The sequence below is a fragment of the Cajanus cajan genome, chromosome 1 (genome assembly GCF_000230855.2).
Source record: "Cajanus cajan strain Asha chromosome 1, NIPB_CcT2T_4, whole genome shotgun sequence".
Taxonomy (NCBI): Eukaryota; Viridiplantae; Streptophyta; class Magnoliopsida; order Fabales; family Fabaceae; genus Cajanus; species Cajanus cajan.
The window spans coordinates 81377697-81400478 of NC_138517.1; the positions used below are offsets into that span (position 1 = coordinate 81377697).

General features: G+C 27.2%; 2 protein-coding genes across 2 annotated transcripts; one reads left to right on the plus strand and one right to left on the minus strand.

Moving 5' to 3' along the window:
* Positions 1-8771: 8771 nt before the first annotated feature.
* On the plus strand, positions 8772-11347 carry LOC109804140 (structural maintenance of chromosomes protein). Its single transcript, XM_083064526.1, has 5 exons — positions 8772-9351; positions 9785-10003; positions 10479-10577; positions 10735-10821; positions 10894-11347. The coding sequence occupies exons 1-5, from the start codon at positions 8857-8859 to the stop codon at positions 11116-11118; spliced, it is 1125 nt and encodes a 374-aa protein (XP_082920652.1). The 5' UTR covers positions 8772-8856; the 3' UTR covers positions 11119-11347.
* Positions 11348-16733: 5386 nt separating this feature from the next.
* On the minus strand, positions 16734-18380 carry LOC109804366 (uncharacterized). Its single transcript, XM_029272587.2, has 3 exons — positions 18217-18380; positions 17219-17354; positions 16734-16911 (listed from the first exon to the last, which is right to left on the minus strand). The coding sequence occupies exons 1-3, from the start codon at positions 18217-18219 to the stop codon at positions 16865-16867; spliced, it is 186 nt and encodes a 61-aa protein (XP_029128420.1). The 5' UTR covers positions 18220-18380; the 3' UTR covers positions 16734-16864.
* Between the last annotated feature and the right edge of the window lie 4402 nt (positions 18381-22782).

Sequence of the window (22782 nt, forward strand, 5' to 3'; positions counted from 1 at the left end):
AAGGACAACCTTCCCGACTAAACTCAGGCCCATTGATCTTAATGCACCACCACATATGAATGCCCAAACAACTCAACTTATCCGATAACAACATCATGAAATCCAAAACCTGATCCACTTGTAAGTTACTTTGGAGCTAAGTTACGAGGGAACCCTTCATCATTTGTCCCATGCTTGGTGAAGTGTACAGATCATGGAAGATTTAGCCATAGACAAAGTTCTTCATCATAGACACTCATCCCAAGGCTCATTTTTACTCCATCTGTAAGGGCAAGGAGAAACTGAAGCCATACTTGGATGATGTGCGTTACATGCGATATGTCAAGTGTCATTAGTCTGATGCCTCCAATGGAGACAAGATTGAACACCTACCCTACTTTGGACGGAGCACCCAAATCTACCTAATTCCCTATAGGACCATGCTCTCCAATAGTTGTAGGATTTGTTGTTATTACTCTTCTTCACTAATGCAAAAATTGGATTTAAAATCAGAGTTTTAAGATCGGTTATAAGGTAACCGATTTTAAAAGTGACGCGGTGGCAATTTTGTAAATAACACGAACACTTTTAAGATTGGTTGAAATTTAACCGATCTTAAAAGTGACACTTTTCAGATCGGTTATAATATAATCGATCTTAAAAGTACTTTTAAGATCGGTTATAAAAGAACCGATCTTAAAAGTGGCACTTTTAAGATCGGTTATAAAATAACCGATCTTAAAAGTACTTTTAAGATCGGTTATTATGTAACTAATCTTAAAAGTGCCACTTTTAAGATCGGTTCTTTTATAACCGATTTTAAAAGTACTATTTTTAAAATCAGTTATTTCAAAACCGATTTTGTATGTAGTATACAAAATCGGTTGTTTAAGAACCGATTTTAAAAGTATCGTCAGAAATCTTTTATATTCCCCTCCATTCTCATTCTCTTCAATCTTTCCCTGAAACTCTCATTTTCTAAAGTCTCCAATAAGGTAAATTTCGTTGTCGTTTTCGTTTTCATTTTCGTCTTCTCATGTTCTTATTGTGTCTCTTTTCGTTTTTTCATGATTTTCTCGTCTCTGTTTTCGTTGTAGGTCCAGTTTGGGTTCGAACCTGGAACGGGCCGTTCTGCAAGGAGAACGGACCGTTCTCCAGGGAGAACGGACCGTTCTCTAAGGAGTACGGGCCGTACTCCATGGAGAACGGACTGTTCTGCAAGGAGAACGGGCCGTTCTCCCTGGGAGAACGGGGCGTTCTAAAAGTGACCTATTAGACATTTTGATCATACTGGAACGGTCCGTTCCGGTTTTGGAACGGCCCGTTCTAGTTTAATTTTTTTTCAACAGCCAGACTTTTAAGATCAGTTATAAAACAACCGATTTTAAAAGTTAACTTTTAAAATCGGTTGTTTAAACCGATTTTAAAAGTCTAACTTTTAAAATCGGCTCTTTCAAGATCGGTTAAAGAACTGATTTTAAAAGTCAAAAATAACCGATTTTAAAAGTCTTTTTTCCACTAGTGCTTTCAATATTACATTTCATGTTTTTCTATTTGATAACATTATTTTTCTATATAGAAAACTTGTACATTTGCTCTTTCTTTATCAACCAAGTCTATTTGCTCTGTCCCAAACTCCTCCCCTTACAATTAAAGATAACAATAGAACAATCACATTGTTGGTCTCTTTAAAACTTTTCGATATGCTTACCAGAGTCAAGCCTATTTTGAAAGGAAATTCCACAAGGTACTTAGTCATTTGAATATCAAATTGAGCTTTAATGAAGACGGGAATGATCTCAAAAGAAGTGGCACTTATGAAAAACACGACCAATCTTTTTGCATATGCCAAAAGGGTAAGTCGAAATTATGTGTTTTGAACAATTTTGTTGTTGTTGTTTTGCTCTAATTATAGTTTTTTTGTTACTTTTGCTCTGATTTTACTCATAACAACATGCTTTAATATAATGACTTTTAGATTATGCATGCTTTTTGAGGGAGTCCCATATGCACCTCATCTCATACTTATATATGTTTTGATATGAATGTCGTGTATAAGTCTGTCCTTGTATGCATGATAAACAACATAGGATCTGATATGCATAATAGATAACATATGTTGATGGATGAGTTGTAGGGATGTTGTTGTATGATAAAGAAATTTATATGTTGAATGTTGATAAGTTGTATGTAGGTGATTATGTTATGAGTTGCTAATTGAAAGTTTAGTTGAGTTGTAGGTTGTGTGGTTATGTAGCTATGTTAAGTATGTTATATCCATGATGTTGTTGTACTGTTGAGATGATGAAAATATGTAACATGCATGAAGTCGTTGTGTTGTTGAGATGATGAAAATATAACATATACATGAAGTTGTTGTGTTGACTAACCTAGAACTAGAGAAAAAGTTTTAAAATTTGAATATCTCATTGTGTGGATATTGTGTCATGGTGCTCTGAGAGCTCGATTTGTTGAAAAACCCTTCTTGAAAAGTTGATCCTTGAAGTGGAGAATTGTGTTGAGTTTCTTCTAGAACTAAGTTGGTACCGTGTGTAAGTAAGGTCAATACATTAGTGTATAAAGTAACCAATTGAGTAAAGTACAAAGTTAAAAACTTAGTTCCTAATTGAGTATCAAAAGAGCGTGGTATTTAGAGGGTATTCGATAGGCTAATTCCATTGGTAACTTAATTAAGCTAGTTAATGTTGTGGTAGGCCCAAATCCAACTTTTCTACCTTGATAATGGTACTAGGCTTCCTTTTTTAAGAGGCAACATCTGAGAAATCAAATTTTTGTATTGTGGATTGATATCCAAATTTGTTGTTGATCCAGTAAGCCAAAAAGATTACCTTGTGTTGTTGGTTCGGTAAGGTTAAGCCAATTAAACTACTCATCATGTGTTGTAGGAGATCTTTTAATTAAAGTATGTGATGACATACCTAGTATTGTGTTGAACATGTTGTGTTGTATAGTCTATGTTGTATATCCTGTGTAGAAAATGCCTTGTCGAGTGTATAGGACTTGTGTGGTTTCCATTGTGGTGTTAAAGTTGATTATAGTGTGGAAATATCTTAAGTTGCTCATGCTAAAATATACATGTTGGTTCGGTTGCGATGTTGTATTATGAAATGAAGATGTGATGATACATATTGTTGTTGATGTTTCATGTTGTATATATGTTGTTTCCTTCAAAATTTAGTTTATCCTTACATGTTTTTATGTGGATGAATTACGATAATCATATGTGGTATAGGAGTAGGGTAGGGATAAATTAGTCTTGAGAGTTATGTAGTGGAGGTCACCACAAGGTGCTGGAGCTGGTTGTTCTTTTTTGAAGTTACCCTTTAGTAGAGTTTGTATAGTGATGTATAGAAGTTACTTGTCTGGTAACTTAAATTCTATAGTTTATATTTCCCTGGATAATCGTATCTATATTGTATATACATACTTGTGTAGTTGATATTTTGTTATATACTTTATATATGATACATATTCATATATTAGTATGCTTTCAATCCTAACCATTTGATAAATTTTTGCTACTAGTAATGGTGCTGATTAGTATAGGGACTATGCCAGATCGTTATAATTTTTATATCAATTACTTTTAGAGTCAACATAGAAAGTTAAGATTTTTCATATCTATTATTTTTATAAATGACATGAAAATTTAAGACTTTCTATATCACTGGGATCCGTAACAGGTCTAGAATTAACATAAAAGTATTTTTTATTTGTCATTAAAAGTGTCATGAATGCAAGTGATTTGTCTTGCTATTGTTAAGGTCATTAGTAAATTCAATAAGGTACCACTCCAAAAATCTCATTCACAAACTTCACATTTAATAACATATTAACATTCTTAAATTTCCTCAACATTAATTTTCTTACGGTTGCTTGAATCTCAAACTCCCGTAATAGATGTAATATCATTAAAAAATATATGATATCATATGATCATAAATTGACAACTTACTTCAACACTCAACATATCTCTCTCTTTCTTTTCTCTCTCTCTCTACACACACACATATATACATATACACACGTACATATATGAGAATGCATTTACTATTTATAAGAATAAATCATTGTAAACTTACTTCATTCAATAACTTATATTTTATATTAAATTTTAACTACTATATTATTAAAATAAAAACTATTGATGTATAAATCAAGTTTACAATTTAAAAAAAAATAAAATTATTCAATTCTTCATGTCATTAATTCAATTTGATGGACAATCATAAAAATATTTTATACGTTGATTTGAATCTACATAATGAAATATTATATGTTTCCAAACATTGCAAAATTTTGTAAACTTAATTTATATATTAAAAACTTGAGGAGGGTTCAAACGACACCGATGTAACTTTTACTAAGTGTTACACCGCTCAATAACTTTATATTAAATGTGAATTTTGAAAATTCAACCGTTAGATTGAAAGTTCATATCTCTTAAATCAATATCACAAGTAACATAATCTAATATCAAGTATAACTATTCATCATATCCGATTAGCATGCAACATAGTCTAATATCATATGTCATAATTAAATATCATGATAATCATCATGAAACATCACATAATATAATGAAATATAGGTAAAAATATCATACACGAATATATTCAAATATATTTGAACATAATAGAATATAATTAATTATGTTCAAATATCCTATAAATATAAGTGCCTATACACAACATATTCAAATATCATACAAATATAAGTGTCTATACACAATATATTAAAATATCATACAAATATAGGTGTCTATACACAATATATTTGAATATGATACACAATACAAAAATACATAATAGAATATAATTGAGCATAATTGAATATGACTTGTTTCACATTCAAAAATGATACACAAAAAAAATACTCTAATGAAAGTCATAGGAGTAAAGACAAACAAAAGGTAAAGTACATAGTTACAGGTAGTTTGAAAGAGATAAAAGACATTATTTTTAATCTAAATTTCACTCAAATCTCCCTCCATTTCTTAAAATAAATATTGTTCAAGTAGGTCTCGCATAAATTTCACTCAAATATCCCTTTTTCCCCACTTTATCAAGCAATATTGTCTTTTTATCATTTAACTTAAAACCATTCTTCTCCCTCTCCTATCCTCAAATTCTTCTCGCCCAAGTAGAGAGTAAATATCATATAAGATGCAGTTTGTTACTTACTATATATAAAAAAAAAAGTTTCTTTATAAGGTTTAACCATCAAACATAAAAACTGGGAATTAAATATAAATAAAAAATGTGAGTATTTTATAAGTTATTTAAAATTTTATTATTAGAATATATTAACATAATTTAATTTTTTTAAGACACATTTACCTTTTAACTAATTTATTTTAATTATTTTTATATTTATCCTTATTTATTATTTGTGCTTTCTTTCCTTTAAATAACAAGTAAACATAAAAAATTTAAACTAATCTCACTCTCTTTCTATCATAACTGTTCCAATACATGTAACTAACTAATAATAAATTATTTCTCTTTTATATAATTTTTATTTAACTTTTTATTTAAACAAAATACATAATAAAGACATCCACAAGTTAAAATAAAAACACAAGTTACCTAAATGAGATATATCGATGTAATATATCAGTTCAAAATAAATTATCATGGATGTTCACATTTCACACAATATATATCTATAACATCTATAATATATAATTTATACATTTTATAAAGAGGATATCATGGTATGTAACCATTTTTAATCCCTATTTTTAGTGAATTATTATATCACTTAAATGTCAAAAAAATATAATTTCTCATCCTCTCAAAATAATCATTCATAATTATCTAATATCCTCTCAATGAAACTGTTAGAGACATAAAAGTGTCTTAACCATTCTAATAATATATAGTATACACTCATTTCATGTACATATTTTAAGACATTCTTTTTACCTTTTTAAATGGTCTTCTATCCACCCTCATCTTCTTCAAATAACTGTTCATTTGACTCTTGTGTTTTTATTTTCTTCTATTAATAGAGGAAGGGAGTGAAAGTAAAAGAGAAAGTAATTATTGAAGTTAAAAATTGAGGTTAGGGAAAGAATGAGGGCTAAACGACCATTGTAGTGTAGTTTTAGAAACTTATTACCACAATGGGGCTGTTTTGAAACATTTTATACCTTTGGGGCTGTTTTACTGGGTGTCGCTATGGGCCACAACGACACCCATGACACGTGGCAAATTTGGGTTTCAATATAAGCCATGAACGCCATATTAAACGAGTCGCTGTAGCTGGTGGAGACTTTTATAGAGGCGCTATAGGCTAAAGCGCCTCAAGTCGGCTTAAAATAATCTGAAATAAATTTAAAAACAAAAAAAACAAATTAAAAAATGGGGCGCTATGGCTGATGACGCCTCCCAGGAGTCTATTTAAAAAACCATATTTAATATTTTATAAATATAAAAAATGAAAATTAATTTTATAAAAAATGTCTGATAAAAAAGAAAAAAACAATAGAAATTTTTAAAAATATAAAGTTAAAAAATGAACTAATATAATGTGAAATAAATTAAAAAACGAAAATTTTTTTTTAAAAAACTGAGGCGCTGTGGCCTAGGGCGCCTCCAAGGCGTTTGGCTCACAGCGCCTCAAGTGGTCTGATATTTATACCATATTTAATATTTTATAAATACAAAAAATGAAAATTAATTTTTTTAAAAATTTCTGATAAAAAAGAAAAAAACAATAGAAATTTTTAAAAATATAAAGTTAAAAAATGAAGTAATATAATGTGAAATAAATTTAAAAACGAATTTTTTTTTTTTTAAAATTGAGGCGCTGTGGCCTAGGGCGCCTCTGAGACGTTTGGGCTCACAGCGCCTCACGTGGTGTTTTTGTAAAGTATATATATTATATTTTATAAATATAAAATATGAAAAAAAATTTATAAAAAAATGTCTGATAAAAAATAAAAAAGAATTAAAATTTTTGAAAAATTATAACTTTTAAAAAGAGGTAATATAATGTGAAAAAAAATTAAAAACGAAAAAATATATATATAAATTTGAGGCGCTATGGCCCAGAGCGTGACCACACACAGGCTGACACATGTCCACAGCTAATTTGAGGCGTTGCAACTCATAGCGCCTCATTAATTGACCGCCTGCGTAACCACACAGAGGCTGACACGTGTCCACAACTAATTTAAGGCGTTGCAACTCATAGCGCCTCACTTGGCGCGTAATAAATTCACCGCGTGCTTGGCCAATGAGACGCTGACACGTGGCACTGCGGTTAAAATTTTTTTGTATGTAATTTATAATTATTAAAACATTAAATTTATATAAATTTTAAAATGATTTCATTTAATTCTGTGTTATTTATGTTAATTAAAAAAATATTTTATTTATATTTGAAATAGCTGTAATTTAATTCTGGTTAATTTAAATTTTTTCTTAAATAATTATATTTAAATTATAAATTGATATCATTTATTTCTGTGTAATTTATGTTTATTAAAAAATAAATAATTAAAAATTTAAAAATGATTTAATTTATTTTTGTGTCATTCAATTTATATAAATTTTAAATTGATTTAATTTAATTCTGTGTTATTTATGTTAATTAAAAACAAAATTTATGTATATTTGAAATACCTTTAATTTATTTATGCTTAATTTAAATTTTTTTCGTAAATAATTATATTGAAATTATAAATTGATATAATTTATTTCTGTGTAATTTATGTTTATTAAAAAAATAAATAATTACAAATTTATAAATGATTTAATTTATTTCTGTGTCATTAAATTTATATAAATTCTAAATTGATTTAATTTAATTCTGTGTTATTTATGTTAATTAAAAAAAAAATTGATTTATATTTGAAATACGTTTAATTTATTTCTGCTTAAATATTGAATTTATTTATTTTAATTCTGTTTTAATTTTATTTAATTAAAAAATAAGTTTATTTAAAATTTGAATTTATTTAATTTAATTCTCTTTTAATTTTATTTAATTAGAAAAAAGTTTATTTTTTTTAATTTATTTAATTTAATTCTGTTTTAATTTTATTTAATTAGAAAATAAGTTTATTTAAATTTTTAATTTATTTAATTTAATTTAATTCTGTTTTAATTTTATTTAATATAAAAAATAATTGAAAAACGAAAAAAAAAAAATGGGGCGCTGTGAGCCACAGCGCCACTCAGGCGTACTGGGCCACAGCGCCTGTTAAGAAAATAATTTAAAAAGTAATTGAAAAACGAAAAAATAAAATAAAAAATGGGGCGCTGTGAGCCACAGCGCCACTCAGGCGTACTGGGCCACAGCGCCTACTAAAAAATAATGTAATAAATAATTTAAAAATGAAAAAAAAATAATGTGGCGCTGTGGCTCACAGCGCCACTTTGGCGTACTGGGCAAGCCTATAGCGACACTAGTCCAGTCCAATCAAGCCTAAAAAAAAAAACCCACGTGTCATAAGTGTCGCTATGACCCATAGCGACACCCAATAAAAGAGCCCCAAAGGTGTAAATTGTTTCAAAACAGCCTTATTTTGATAATAAGTTTTTAAAAATGCGCTACAGTGGTCGTTTAGCCAAAGAATGAGAGAGCATGGGTTGCGCGTGGAAGTGGTGAATGAATGAATGTTGATCTCATCTCATCCATCCGATCCAAAGAGAGTCCGCGCCCAGCACGTGAAAATTTGAATTAGTACAGCGCCAACGGAACACAGTCAATGAGCGCCACGTGTCCCCAACCAAGACTAAAATAACCTCACTCACTCATTCGAGTCACTCCTCATTCCTCAAGGCTCAAGTAGTTAGTAACCCTTCACTCTCTTCACTCTTCAATTTCAATTTCAAACCTTTCTCAATGGCCTCCGCTGCCAAGCCCTCTTCCCGCTACAGTTCTTACGATTGCCGCTCATCCACCTCCTCTCACGTCTCCGACCCTTCTTCCTCCCATCAATTCACCAAGCCCAATTCCTCCTCCTCTTCCTCTCGCGCACTCCTCAAGGCCAAATCCTCCAAGGTCGAACCCACCTTCACCACCATGCTCAAGAACTTCATGGACAAGAAACCCAAATCCACCACCTCCACCAGGTTGATCATTCCCCCCGATTTCGTCGCGCAGGATTTGAACAAGGACGCCAAGAGAGTCGCCGGCTTCTCCGCCTTGCAGAAGAAGCTCTTCGGAAAGGGCTCTTCCGAGAAGAAAGACAAGCTCAAGGCCTTGACCGAGGTCAAAACCAACACCAGGACTCTCGCCATGGTGCTCAGGAGCGAGAGGGAGCTTCTCACCATCAACAAGGACCAGGACCTGCAGATTTCTCAGCTCAAGCAATTGCTTCAGAGCAAGAACAAAGAGGTAAAAACTAAAATGTCTTGTGTAATTGTGTTCTCGTTCGAGGTCCACATTGATTAGTGATATGATATCTACACAATCATATATGTAAGTGGCCTTAGATTCTGTATGTCCTAGTGATATGAATAAGTTAGATTAAATCCAAATTCATATTGTGAGATGATATTAGAGTCCATCTTATTGATTGTTGTTGGGTTAGGTCACCCATTGTGTGACTGGTATCAGACCATTCGTAAATGTCCAATTTTGTAAACTTCCCGCTTTAAATGTTTAATCTTATGTGTGATGAGTGTGTTGAATATATCCCACCTTTAGTGTTATATCCGGATTAGAGTATAGAAGTGGAGATAATTCTTATTTTATAAGTTTATTTTGCAAGATTGAGTTGAGTCAAAATCCACGTTTGATGAGAGGTCTTTGAATTTTGAATTTGCAGGTGGAGAAGTTGAAGGATTTGTGTTTGAATCAAAGGGAAGAGATCAAGTCGTTGAAGAGTGCGATACTGTTCCCGGATGTTATGAATTCTCAGCTTCAAGAGCTTTTGGAGAAGCAAGGTTCGGAGTTGAAGCAGGCAAAACAGGTTATTCCGGCTCTACAGCAACAGGTTTCTTCTCTTACTGGTCAGCTTCAAAGTCTTGCGGAGGACCTTGCTGAGGTATATATAACTTGCTTCGTTCTATGACAACGATGCTGGTTATTGAAATTATTTACTGATTGAGATGGACATGTTTCAGCTACATTTGATTGTTTTTCATTGGAACTTTCTTAAATTGTATCCTTTGTTTAGGTTGAATTGAGAAGAGAAGAGGTGGGAAGATGATATTACTCATTAGGATCAATAGGGTGTGTTGGATTTCTGTTTGCTGTAGTTTTTTCAAATTTCAAAATAGAACTAAACAAGGTTGCTTAGACAGTGGAGGGTGATATAAGACACCGAGTGTGAATTGAAGGAGAGGTTGAACAAGTTAAAAGCATGATAAATTGTATCTTCTGACTGTTTCGATTTTTTGATTTTTAATACAATTGTTTTGGAAACAATTTTCAAAATCCAATAGATTTTGAATGAGAAATTGATTATTGGGTCGTGTGGAATTTTTTTTTTTTTCATTTATTTATATCTCATTTGCTAGGTCAAGGCTGATAAGTATTCAGCGAAAGCAGGTCTTCTAGGTTTTGGAAGTTCCCCAAGAACACCAACGCATGCCCGGGATGATGCTTGCAACTCTTGGGTAAGCTTGCAATTACAATATATATGGTGGATTGATTATATGTAGCAGAAGCTAATCATATGTGCTACTATTAAGCCATGTAAATTGTTCTTAAGCAATTCTATCATTACCTTCTGACCTGACAAATTTTGGTAAATCTACGTAACAATTCGTGCAGGAATTCAGCTCTGACCAGTCCGACGACCTATTATTGAAAGATTTAAATCCATGCTTAACTCCATGCACTGCTAAGTCAAGATCAAGGGTAATTAAACTTCTCTAACACTGTTGTAAAATTTTCCTTTCGTTTCTGAGCAAATAACTCCATTTCCTGCAGGAATTTGAGGGTAGGGGCTCTGGCTCTATGCTTGATGAAAGCTTATCTGAGGATGAAGCTAAAGTATATCCTGAGATGAATTTTAGCTCTCATAATCGTAGGTTTTCCAAAAGTTCTGACTGTTGCCATAACTCAAGCCAAAGAAGCGTTGCAACGAAAGCAGGTCGAAGATCTGATGAGAGCAAATTAGCCTATGGAGGTAGAATGAACCTTAAATTTGCATAAATAATCTCAATCCTTGCTCCTTGGTGAGATTTTTTATTTATTTTTATCTCTTTTCCCTGTTACCATCTTTCAGTTTTGTCATTATACCATCATAATATGTCTGTTTCAGAAGTTGGACATTGTCTCTTAAAAATGTAAGATTAAATTACTCCTCCTCGTTGTATATTGTGCACATGAGCAATGAATAAGGCCTCGAAATCAACAAGTCCTTAGATATATTGCTCGAAAATTCGATAAGAGTTGCAGAGGACAAATCCTTAAACTTAAGATTTTATTGCAAAAAATAACCAGGCTCAATTTTTTTACATATGGACTTTAAATTGCTTGCTTTTTACTGTATCATTTCTGTTTTTTGTCCAATTGACAATTTTATGATCATGCTAATCTTGTATGAGTGGTATCAATAAGTTAACTGCAATAAATAAGAATCAATTCTTAGACCATAGGGCTGCAGCTAGATTAACTAAAGGGAATATGTCCTCATCAATTAGAAACTGTCCAAATGCCTTTTATGTTCTTGTTCATCGCGATACCACAAATCAGTGAAAAGCACCAAATTTAATTATAATTTTGCCCACAAATATAGATCAAATTTAATACGTCTAGTCTCTACATCATTACAGATGGGTTTTATGAGTTTGGCTATTTAAAGTAGGCTTTATTTATAGCAGGCTTGACAAGTAAATTCAAATTTTTCTCAACTTATAAAATCAAGTTCACGTATACAACTTCTTTCTCAAAATATAAATTAACCATTTTAATAGTTAAATAATTTAAATTATAGCAATAATTAAATAAAAATTTAAATTATATATTTAACTAAAAAATATTATTTGTTTCTTATTTTATTTTTTTAATTGTTATTTATTAAATATTATTTACTATTTGAATTAAAATATAAATAATAACTTAATAAATAATTTATTTTAAAATCAACTCACATATTAAATATTAATGACTATTTTGTGAGATTGTTTTTAGAGTGTTTTTATGAGTTTTTATAAATTTTGTTAATTTTGTTTTTTATTTATCATAATTATTTATGAATTAAATTTTAATATTTTTAAAACAAATTATCAATAAGTAAAAATAATCTTGTACTATAATATAAATCATTTATTATAAATTTAAAATACAATTTGTGTTTAAATATATATATATATATATATATATATATTTATATTTATATAAATTTAAATATAATTCATATATTCAAACATAGTGTTTATTTGTATATATAATTTATTATAAATTTTAGTATATAATAAATATTTAACATGTGTAATGATTTGTCATGATCTTTATATTAGATTGTAAATCTACTATCAGTAGAACACCTACTAACTTAAGGTTATATATTTACAGATACAAAAATATATATTATATTGCATACATATAAAAATAAATCAACAACGTCAATATATACAATATAAGTATAGTAATCTTGTAAATGTAAATTATACAATCTAAGTTGTTAGATAAGCAACTGATATTATCTATACAAGAACCATCCTCAAAGGTAGTCATAAATTTTTTTTTTTAGCTCCAACACTACTAAATGACCTCTATTGCATAATTCTATACCTATCCTTATCTTACTTTTGTATCACGTATGATCATAACCGTCCAAACCATATGAAAACACATAAGGGTAAACTAGATTTTAAAACATTGGCATATACATGACATACAACATAAAACATCAACAACTTAAATGCATCATCACATATTCATCTCATCTCCAACACCATCATCATGCAACATCATAACACAACCAACATATATCAGTAAGGACAACTCAATCTACTATCGTAAAATATCACTTGAAACATCATAACATCAACAATCTTATCATTCATCACAACAACACAATAATTATAATACAATTATATGTGTAGTTACGTATTTCAACTAGAAGATCTCCTACAACACAAGGTGAACAATTTGAGTGGTTTGACCCTACTGAATCAATAACACAGGGTGAGAAGTTTAAGCGGTTTGACTCTACTGAACCAACAACACAAGGTGATCTTTTTGGACTTGCTAGATCAATAACAAATTGGATATAAATTTACAACATAACAACTTGGTTTCTTAGATGTCATCACTTAAACAAGGAAGTATAGTACTTCTATTATGGTAAAACAACTTAACTAAGCCTCCTATGAGATTAACTCATCGACTACCTCCAAATATTACGTCCTTCCAATATTTAATTAGGAACTATGTTCTCGACTTTGTAATTTTCTCAATTGGTTACTTGTAATTAGTATAGCTTGATCTGGCTCTTATATTGTGATTGCTTTATACATGTATATCTTGATTTTGCCCACACACAGTACTAACTAGGTTGTAGAGAAGATTTAACACAACTATCCACTTCAAGGTTCAACTTCCCAATAAGGATTTTTAACAAATTTGGACTCTTAGAGCACCACACCACAATATTCATACAATGGGATATGCAACTTTTAAAAACCTCTCCTTTAGTCCTAGGTTGTTCATCAAAACTTAACAACACCATGCCTAAATGCCCAAAGCATTCTTAGCATTCATCATCTCAAACAACATAACAACCTCTTGCATATTTAACACAATTACATAACCAACACACAACTTTACAACTCACAACATACATCTCGATTCACATTCAACTTCTCAATCATCATTCATCTTAAAACATCATCATATATAGAATAACAACACTTAACAACTTTAAAGTATGCAACATATACTCATATTCATCTCATGTTCAATAATTCATCAAATAAATCAACAATTTTTCTTCAACAACTAGTGCCCGATGCCACTCACCCAATGTCCAATGCCATTTAGGCAGAGAACTCTCTGCCTCACCCACAGCTGGTGCTACACAACCTGTGCCCAACGTGGATAAGGTAGGGACCCTTAAGACCTCACGCTTGATGTGACAAGATGCCACGTGTGGCCTCATTTCAGGTAGAGTCTCTGCTTGACTCATGCACGATGCCATCCAAACAAAGAGCTCTAGCATGGCCAAGCTGGGCGCCACTCAACCTTAGGTCCAATGTCACCAATTCAGAGACCTCCAAATGTTCTCACGCTCGACACCATTTGAACAACACCCGACGTTATCTCAACCCAAAACGAGTCTTTCTTCTCAAGTCCAACACCATTGATGATCCTGCATCCAACGTGATTGAGAGAGATAGTCTCATGTTGGAACCTAATTTTGACCCAAAACCTGAAACTCAACAAAAATCCAACACATGGAACAAGAAATAATGTTCTTACTCAACACAAGTAACTCAAATCCAGCTCAAAAAGCCACATGTAACAACAATTCATAGCAATTCATTACACTCTTCATCATGAACCCAAAAACCCAAACTTCCAACACACTCTTGACTTTGAATTCACCAACGCAACCACAAATCTTCAAGATTTCACACCATATGAAACATAAAACATTCACTAGCTAGCAACTTATCCAAGACACCAAAAATCCAATTTCCCTTAACTCGAATTTGAAGCTAACTCAAGAATAAGAGATCTTGAAACTTCGCACTACCACACCAAAACAAACTAAATAGTTGGATTCAAGTCTCTAAGCACATGAATTCATTAACAAGACAAAACAATGAGAATTAAAGAAGGAAGAGAAGAAGATTTAAAGAAAAGAGAAACTCACGAATTAAAGTTTTTCTCTTTAGAATCGTCTTTCTAGACTTTTGATAATAAGAGTTTATGAGACTTTAATCAAAACAAAAACTTTATATAATCTTCATCTTAGAGTCAAACTGACATTCCCAAAGAAACCCCCAACATCATTAAAGCTCCTAAGGCATCCTCAAACCCTAGAATCTCTCAATATTAAATGATAATTCAACTTAGCAACACGAAATAATTTTAAAAAATAATTATAACACTATATAACTTATCATGTTATAACATGTGCATTATACAAATTAAAATATTATATAATTAAATTAAAATTGTAAAAAATATGAAAACTTCATCTATACTATTAATAAAAGTGATACACCCACATTTTGTTGATCGTTTTATATCTTAACTTCATAAAAACTATCTCTCTCATACTTTTTTATTCAGTTTTTATTCTTTATTTTTTTGTAATTTTTTAAATGCATCGCACTCTGTAAATAACTATTTAAAAGCTGCTTACAGTTTCTAATTGTTAACTACTCTTACATATTTAATATAAATATTTTTATTTTATATTTTATATTTTTAAATAAAATTTTAAAAAAAAACACGAAGTACTTATTTTTCAGTAAAATCTGACAGATAAAAACAATTTTAAAAGTATAAACCTATTCTTTTAAATCTAAACAGAGCCGATCATGATATTTCATGATCTTGAGCAAAATAATCAATTAAGATATCTTAAATATAAGTATTAAAATATAAAAAATATTTTATAAAAAAGTAGACACTTAATTTTATTAAAAAATTATACATATTATTATATTAAGTGAATGATATAATTTTAGTAATGGGAGATATATAATAGTATACAATACACTTTTTGTGTTTAAAACAGTTTTTTAAGTACAAATTTTATTCAGTGCAGTTTTTTTTATACAGAAAATTTAGAGAATAAATTTAATATGTTATTGAATGTAAATATTCTTATTTCAAAATATTTTTATATATTTTTTAGTGTCATTGTTTTATAAAAATCTGAATAATTTTTTTTTCATAAATAATAAATGAATAAATAAAATAACAATTAAAGCATAAACATGCATAAAAAATAAAAACAAGAATATTATTTATTTATTTTTTTCTTGAAATATGATAAATTAAAAGAAAAAAATAAGCCGTAAGGACCTTAGACAATTTCAAAACTATTTCCAAACTCTCAATCTAAATCCTAATTTATTCAAATTATGATAAAAAAATATTTTTAAATATATAAACACATTTCTTTATAAATCTAAATCCGTGTCCTATTTCCGCTGAATTGCCCACCTACCTATAATCATTTAATTACAATAACTAGTATCTTAATCTATACATTTATATTGTATAACTTAAATATTTATTATATATAATTAAATTTTAAATAAATTATATATATAAAAATATTATATTTAAATATAATTATATTTAAATTCATATAAATTGATATTTTTAAATATATAAAATATATTTTATATTTATAATAAATAATTTATATTTTAAAATAAAATAATTTTAAAATTTGGTAATTAAATTAAAAAATATTAATATTTAATTTGTAAATAATTTTAATAAATAAAATTATAACAGATAATAACTTTAAAAAATATTTAAAAAGCTCTTGACTGAAGTCCCTAAAACGCAATAGTAGTTCAGTTTATATATTGGATTGAATATACACACATTCCGACAAAAATCAAGATTCCATCCTTCAATAATTTTTAATTAAATATAATTTTTGTTAATTCGACCAATTTTATGTATTAATATCAATTTTTTTTTAAATTAAACAACAAATTCAAAGTAATTCAACCAATTGTATGTATTAATATCAATTTTTTTAAAATTAAACAACAAATTCAAAAGTAACTAAAATATTTATATTTTAATATATTTCAAAATGAATATCAATAGAGAAACACACAGCTCAATAAATAAAAATATTGATTTATTAGGAAAGATAAGTTCTCATTTCACTCTCTATCAACACAATGCTGATCTAAAGTGAATAATTATTATTATGCTATATATATAACTCTTCACAAACATTCCTCCTCCTTTCTTAGGCCGTCCCACGACTGGTAGCTGTCCTAATGATCTGAAACAGAGCTGTCAACAAAACAAGAAGAAGTCATACATCTTTATTGAAATAAATTGTCGGCAAAGTATTCAATTTTTACATCATAGTCTTTGATATTATCTTTGCCCAATTCAATATATTTAATATATGAATTAAAATTTTGCAATAGCAATAGACATGTTTATGTAATCAAGTTTTTTTAAATGTTTTTTTTTGTTTGATAAATCAGATAAATTCTTATTAAGAATAAATGTAGATAAGAAAACAACTTATAAATTTCACTAGAGATCAGGATATTCATGTATGTAAAAATGTTAAGGAAGCAAAAGAATATACATGAGCCAACAACAACGAAGATGAAGAACCCAAGAACAATTGGACCCACAGGGTATGCAAATCCTTTCTTTTCTTTCTTGCTAATGTTCCTTTCAAACCTTGCAACTTTCCTGTCCGCTACACGCCTTGAAGTAGTCTATGAAATCAAACAAGTTAAAGCCAACACAAGAAATGTCACCAATAATATAAATGAGAAATAACTATGCTCATTACTTTAGACGAGAAAGCAGAACCAGGAAGCATATAATCAATCATAACCTATATAAAATTAATTGGGAAAAGAACTACTCACTCTAACACTCTTTTAATAATTATTGATTCAAAATCATAAATTTTAATTAATCTTACCACTAATCAGAATTACAAATTATAGATACAATACTCAAAAAAAATATAACTTCTAATAAGTTTCGATCAATAAAAACTGACAGCAATCCTACCATGAAGAGAATGTCCACGTCTTTAATATTTCTCGATTGGGGAATACACAAGAAACTCTGCTAAATGTTGTGAAGCCGGAGGTAGCAATAACCATACAAAATTATAAAATAAACAAACACATGACAAAGGGATTTTCTCAATTGAGGGTTTAGCAGTGTGACAACACTCCTTAGAAAAATCATGAACAAATAGAACTCAACAATTCTGGTTTTCCAACGACTCTGCAATTCACAGAAATTAACAGGACAGAGCGCATACAAACTCCCAAAATTCCCTCCTTTTTTTTTTTTTGTTATTGTCAAATATGAGCAAGATTTTGCACTGAAAAAAAAAGGATTGATGAGAAAACCACAACCAAAAGAGGTTTCTAGAATGAAGTGGCCACAAAAATAAATCTACTGTGGAAGTAAGATGAGTGAACAAGATCACAGTGACAATCAACAAAATGCAACAACAGTCACAGGTAGCAGCAGCATCATAAGACAAAATTGTTCAGAAACAAAAAGAAAAATCAACAAAAATTATAGAATAAAACAGAAGAGGAAGAGAAACTTTACCATAGTAGTACTCAGCAAATTAGAACCCAAAAACCCTTAAAGAGAAGAAACTAAAAATTAAATTTTGGTTGTAAAATAATGAAATGTGCAAGCAGAATGCAAAGTTGAGAGTATCACCACAACCTGAACAGTGTTTATAAAATATGTGTATATTATGTGTCACCTCCTTCAACCGACTCGTGGGCGTTTATTTATTTTTCTGAACAGAAGTTTTGTCTAAATCTATTTTTAAAGATTTACTACCAATTTTAATTTTGATAATTTTGGAAAAGGGTCAATTGCGTAACGCCTCATATTAAATGCGTATGTAATTACTATTTACTGACGTTACAATTCAAAAAGCTGGTCTTCGTGACGGATACGTTGTAATTGGGAATTTAATACAACCATAAATCTACTTAATATATTTATTTTTACATTAAATTTTTATTTTAATTCATATAATTTTATTTACTTTATTTTTTTAATTTCTACAGTTTAAAATATATATATATATATATAAAAGGGGTTATAGTTACATCAATGTAACTTTTATCAAGTACTAGACTTGTGTTCATGCATTGCACGAAAAATAAATTATTATAGTCAAATAATTTTATTTTAATAATTAATATATATAAAATTGTGAAAATTAATTAAACTTAACATAACATAAAGAAAAATATCTGAATATATAAATAAAGCGACAATAATAAACGATTGAAAACATGATAATATGAAGTATTAGAAAAAACTAAATTGCATTGTGTCTCAGCTTAAAAAATATCAACATCTATAATATAAGCTAATGCATTAACCTGAAGAAGAAAAAAACTTATAATTAACTTATAAGAGGTGTAATATTAAAATGCTATAAATATGTAGTAATTCAAATAGAAAAGAAATCAAATTAAATTTTTACCTTATATAATAATTATGTAACGACCCCTAAACACATCCATCATAAAAAATAAACTTGGAGAAATGATTGAAAAATTGGTAAAATTAGAACTAAAGTATACATGTTTTCCTTTTATAATATTATATTTATTTTTGTATTAAATTTTTATTTTAATTTGTATAATTTTATTTACTTTATCTTTTTTAGTTTCTACCGTTTAATATATATATATATATATATATATATATATATATAAGGAGATTATAATTACACCGGTGTAACTTTTACCAACTATTACACCACTCAATAAATTTATATTATATATGAATTTTGTAAATCTAACCGTTAGATTGAAATTTCATATCACTTTATATGTGTATATCAAATTTTGTTAAAATTGAACAACAACTTGAAAGTAATCAAAGTGTTCATATTTTAGTATATTTTCAAATAAATATATTATGTCAATTTTGTTTTATAAAAATGAAATATCAAATCATCTTGGATTAATATAAAATTTTGTATATATGATCTAAGAGATATGAACTTTCAATTTAACGTTTGGATTTACAAAATTCACAATTAATATAAAGTTATTGAGCGGTGTAATACTTATTAAAAGTTACATCGCTGTTATTATAACCCTCCTTTCTCTCTCTCTCTATATATATATAGAGGAGGGATCCTTTTACTCTACGAGTAAGTCTACTTAGACTTACTCCGTTCAATAATTCATGTTCTACATCAAATTTCAACGATCCAACCGTTGAATTTAAAATTCTTAATGCATAGATCAAATCTATAAATTTGTAGAAAATTTGAAAATTATTTGATACTTCATTTCATTAATTCAATTTTTCTAAAAATTTAGATATTTGATCTATGCATTAAGAACTTAAAATTCAACGATTGGATCATTGAAATTTGATGTAGAACATGAGTTATTGAACGAAGTAAGTCTAAGTATACTTACTCCTGGGGATCCCTTCTCATATATATATACTTATACTCATTTTTTTAAATTTTTTTTGTTTTATAGTTTAATATAATTTTTTTTAATTTATCTATTTATGATTTTTTTAATCTTTATTATTTTTTTTTTAAAATTTTACTATTTTCGTATTGATATGATAGAGATATTAATTTAATTTTGTATATCTAATGTTTAATTTATTTTATTAAAATTATTTTAAATTAGTTTTTTTTTTATATATTTCCTTCTATTTTTTATACCTTTACTTACAACATTAATTGTTTATTTTTTTTAAATTGAAGATTTTTACCATGTTAATACAAAATAAATAATATTTCAAAAAATAATGATAGAGACTAAAAGATTAAAAAATCATGAATATAAAGAAAAAAAACTATCTTAAATTATAAGAATTAAAAAATAATTATAAAAGATAAATATAAAAATTAAAAATATCTATTTTTAAATTATAAAAATAATAGCAAAAAAAAATAAAAACTAAAAAAGTATCTTAATTTTTTAATTAAATTAACTATGAATGAAAATAATATTTAATACACTACTTCGTTTATGTATTTTTTAAGATTTTATTCAGATTCTTAAACTTAAAAGAAATTATAATCAGATCTTTTACCTTTTTATCCTGTTAGATGTTTGTTTATCATTTATAAATTTTTATAAAATATTTTTATATACTCATATATTTTATGTATATAAGGTTTTAATTCTTTTCTATTAAATTTTTTTACTATTTTAAATTTTTTAGGATAACAAAGATTATAAAAATTTGTATAAATAAAGATTAAAATCTTATATAAATGAATAATGACATATAGAATGATGTGATTGTTCAAGTGTGAATATATAAAAGATATTCAGTCAAATTTTATAAATTATAAAAGATTTTTTTTGTCTATAAATATGATATACACAGTGTTTTAAAGTTGATAAATAAGGACTAATGTATATTTATAGATCAAGATTTTTATCGATCAAATATTATTTTAACATATAAGAGAAACGGATTTTTAATTTTGAACACTAAATTGTAAAAATGTAGAAAAAACATAATTAAAAAAAATAATTTAGGGATCTAATTAAAAATTCTAAAAAAAATTAAGAAGAAAATATGTGTTAAATTTAAGATTCATTTTGGAATAAAATAATCTTTTTGAATTACTATATTATGTTAAATATATATAAAAAATATAGATATATAAATTATAGACCTATAAAAAAAACCTTCTAGTTCTTTCTTTCTATCTGTTTTTTAAAAATAAACAAATTACAACATATATAAAAGCCTAAAAGTAAATATTAATAACATGTTTGACAAATTTGTCAAATAAAATTTTATTTGATAAATATAATAATTTGTTACTATTTATTAATATCAATTTCTTTTATGAATATAATATTTATTAGTGTGATGAACATATATTTTATATTTTAACTATTTTAAAAAAATACAGAAAAAAGTACATATAAGTTAATAATTTTTTTTTATCATAAACTAACAATTTGTGTGCCAATAATTAATCCCTAATTTTAGTTGAAACTAACTTATTAGTTTGAGTGGAATAATTTGTGTTTTACTATTTTTATTCTAAAAATAACTTGAATACAATTTTTTTATCAACCTTAAAAGTTACTAAAAATCACTTTGACTCAAAATAAATTTTTAATTACGAATTAACTTTTCAATGTAGGACAAAACATGTGAATACTTACTTAAAAGTTAGTTAACTAATATTTTAAGTGATTTTGGTTCATGTAAGATAAATCAAAACACATATTCACCCAAATAAAATTTTCTATTTTTTATAATTAGAAAAAAGTACGATAATTATATTTAAAATCAAACATAGGTCTTTTATATGCATTAAAAAGTAATTATGTTATTATTGTTATTATTATTTAAAATAATTAAATTGTAAAATAAAATTTCAAATATTAATTATTATATTTGTCAAATATAATATATTTATTCAATTTACTAAATTTAAGTCATATATTGATACATAAAATATAGAAATATTAAAATATATAATTTGAAAATAAATAAAAAAATACGATGATTTATCTCTTACTTACTTTCTATATTTAATAATTTGACTATATAAAATATTCAATAAATATAGTTTAATTTTATCAAGCAGTCAATTTTATATATAATATATTAATTATGATATTTATTAAATAATACTTATTATATTTACTAAGCTTAATATTTTAAAATAGAAAAGTTCAAATATATAAAATAATTTATTTTTTTTCTCAATTTTAATATTTAATTAAATAGTACTTTAGCTTGTGTAATACACAAATATGTTTATTATATAAAATTAAAATCTTATAATCAATTATAAATAAATAAATATATATATATATATATAAATTCGTGTTTGAATATATAAATTATATTTAAAAATTTTATAAATAGAGATTTTTAAATATAAAAATTATATTTTTATATTTATAATGAATATTTAATATTATAATAAAAAATTTATTTATTAATAATTTATTTTAAAATATTAATATTTAATTCATAAATAATTATGATAAATAAAAATCGAATTAGATAAGAAGTAAAAAAAATTCTTAAAAGTACTTTTACAAGGAATGAGTTAGTATATTTTATTTAAAAATATTGAACTTATGCTTATAAAAAAGTATGTTAGGTCTAATAAGTTAGTCTATCTTACATTAT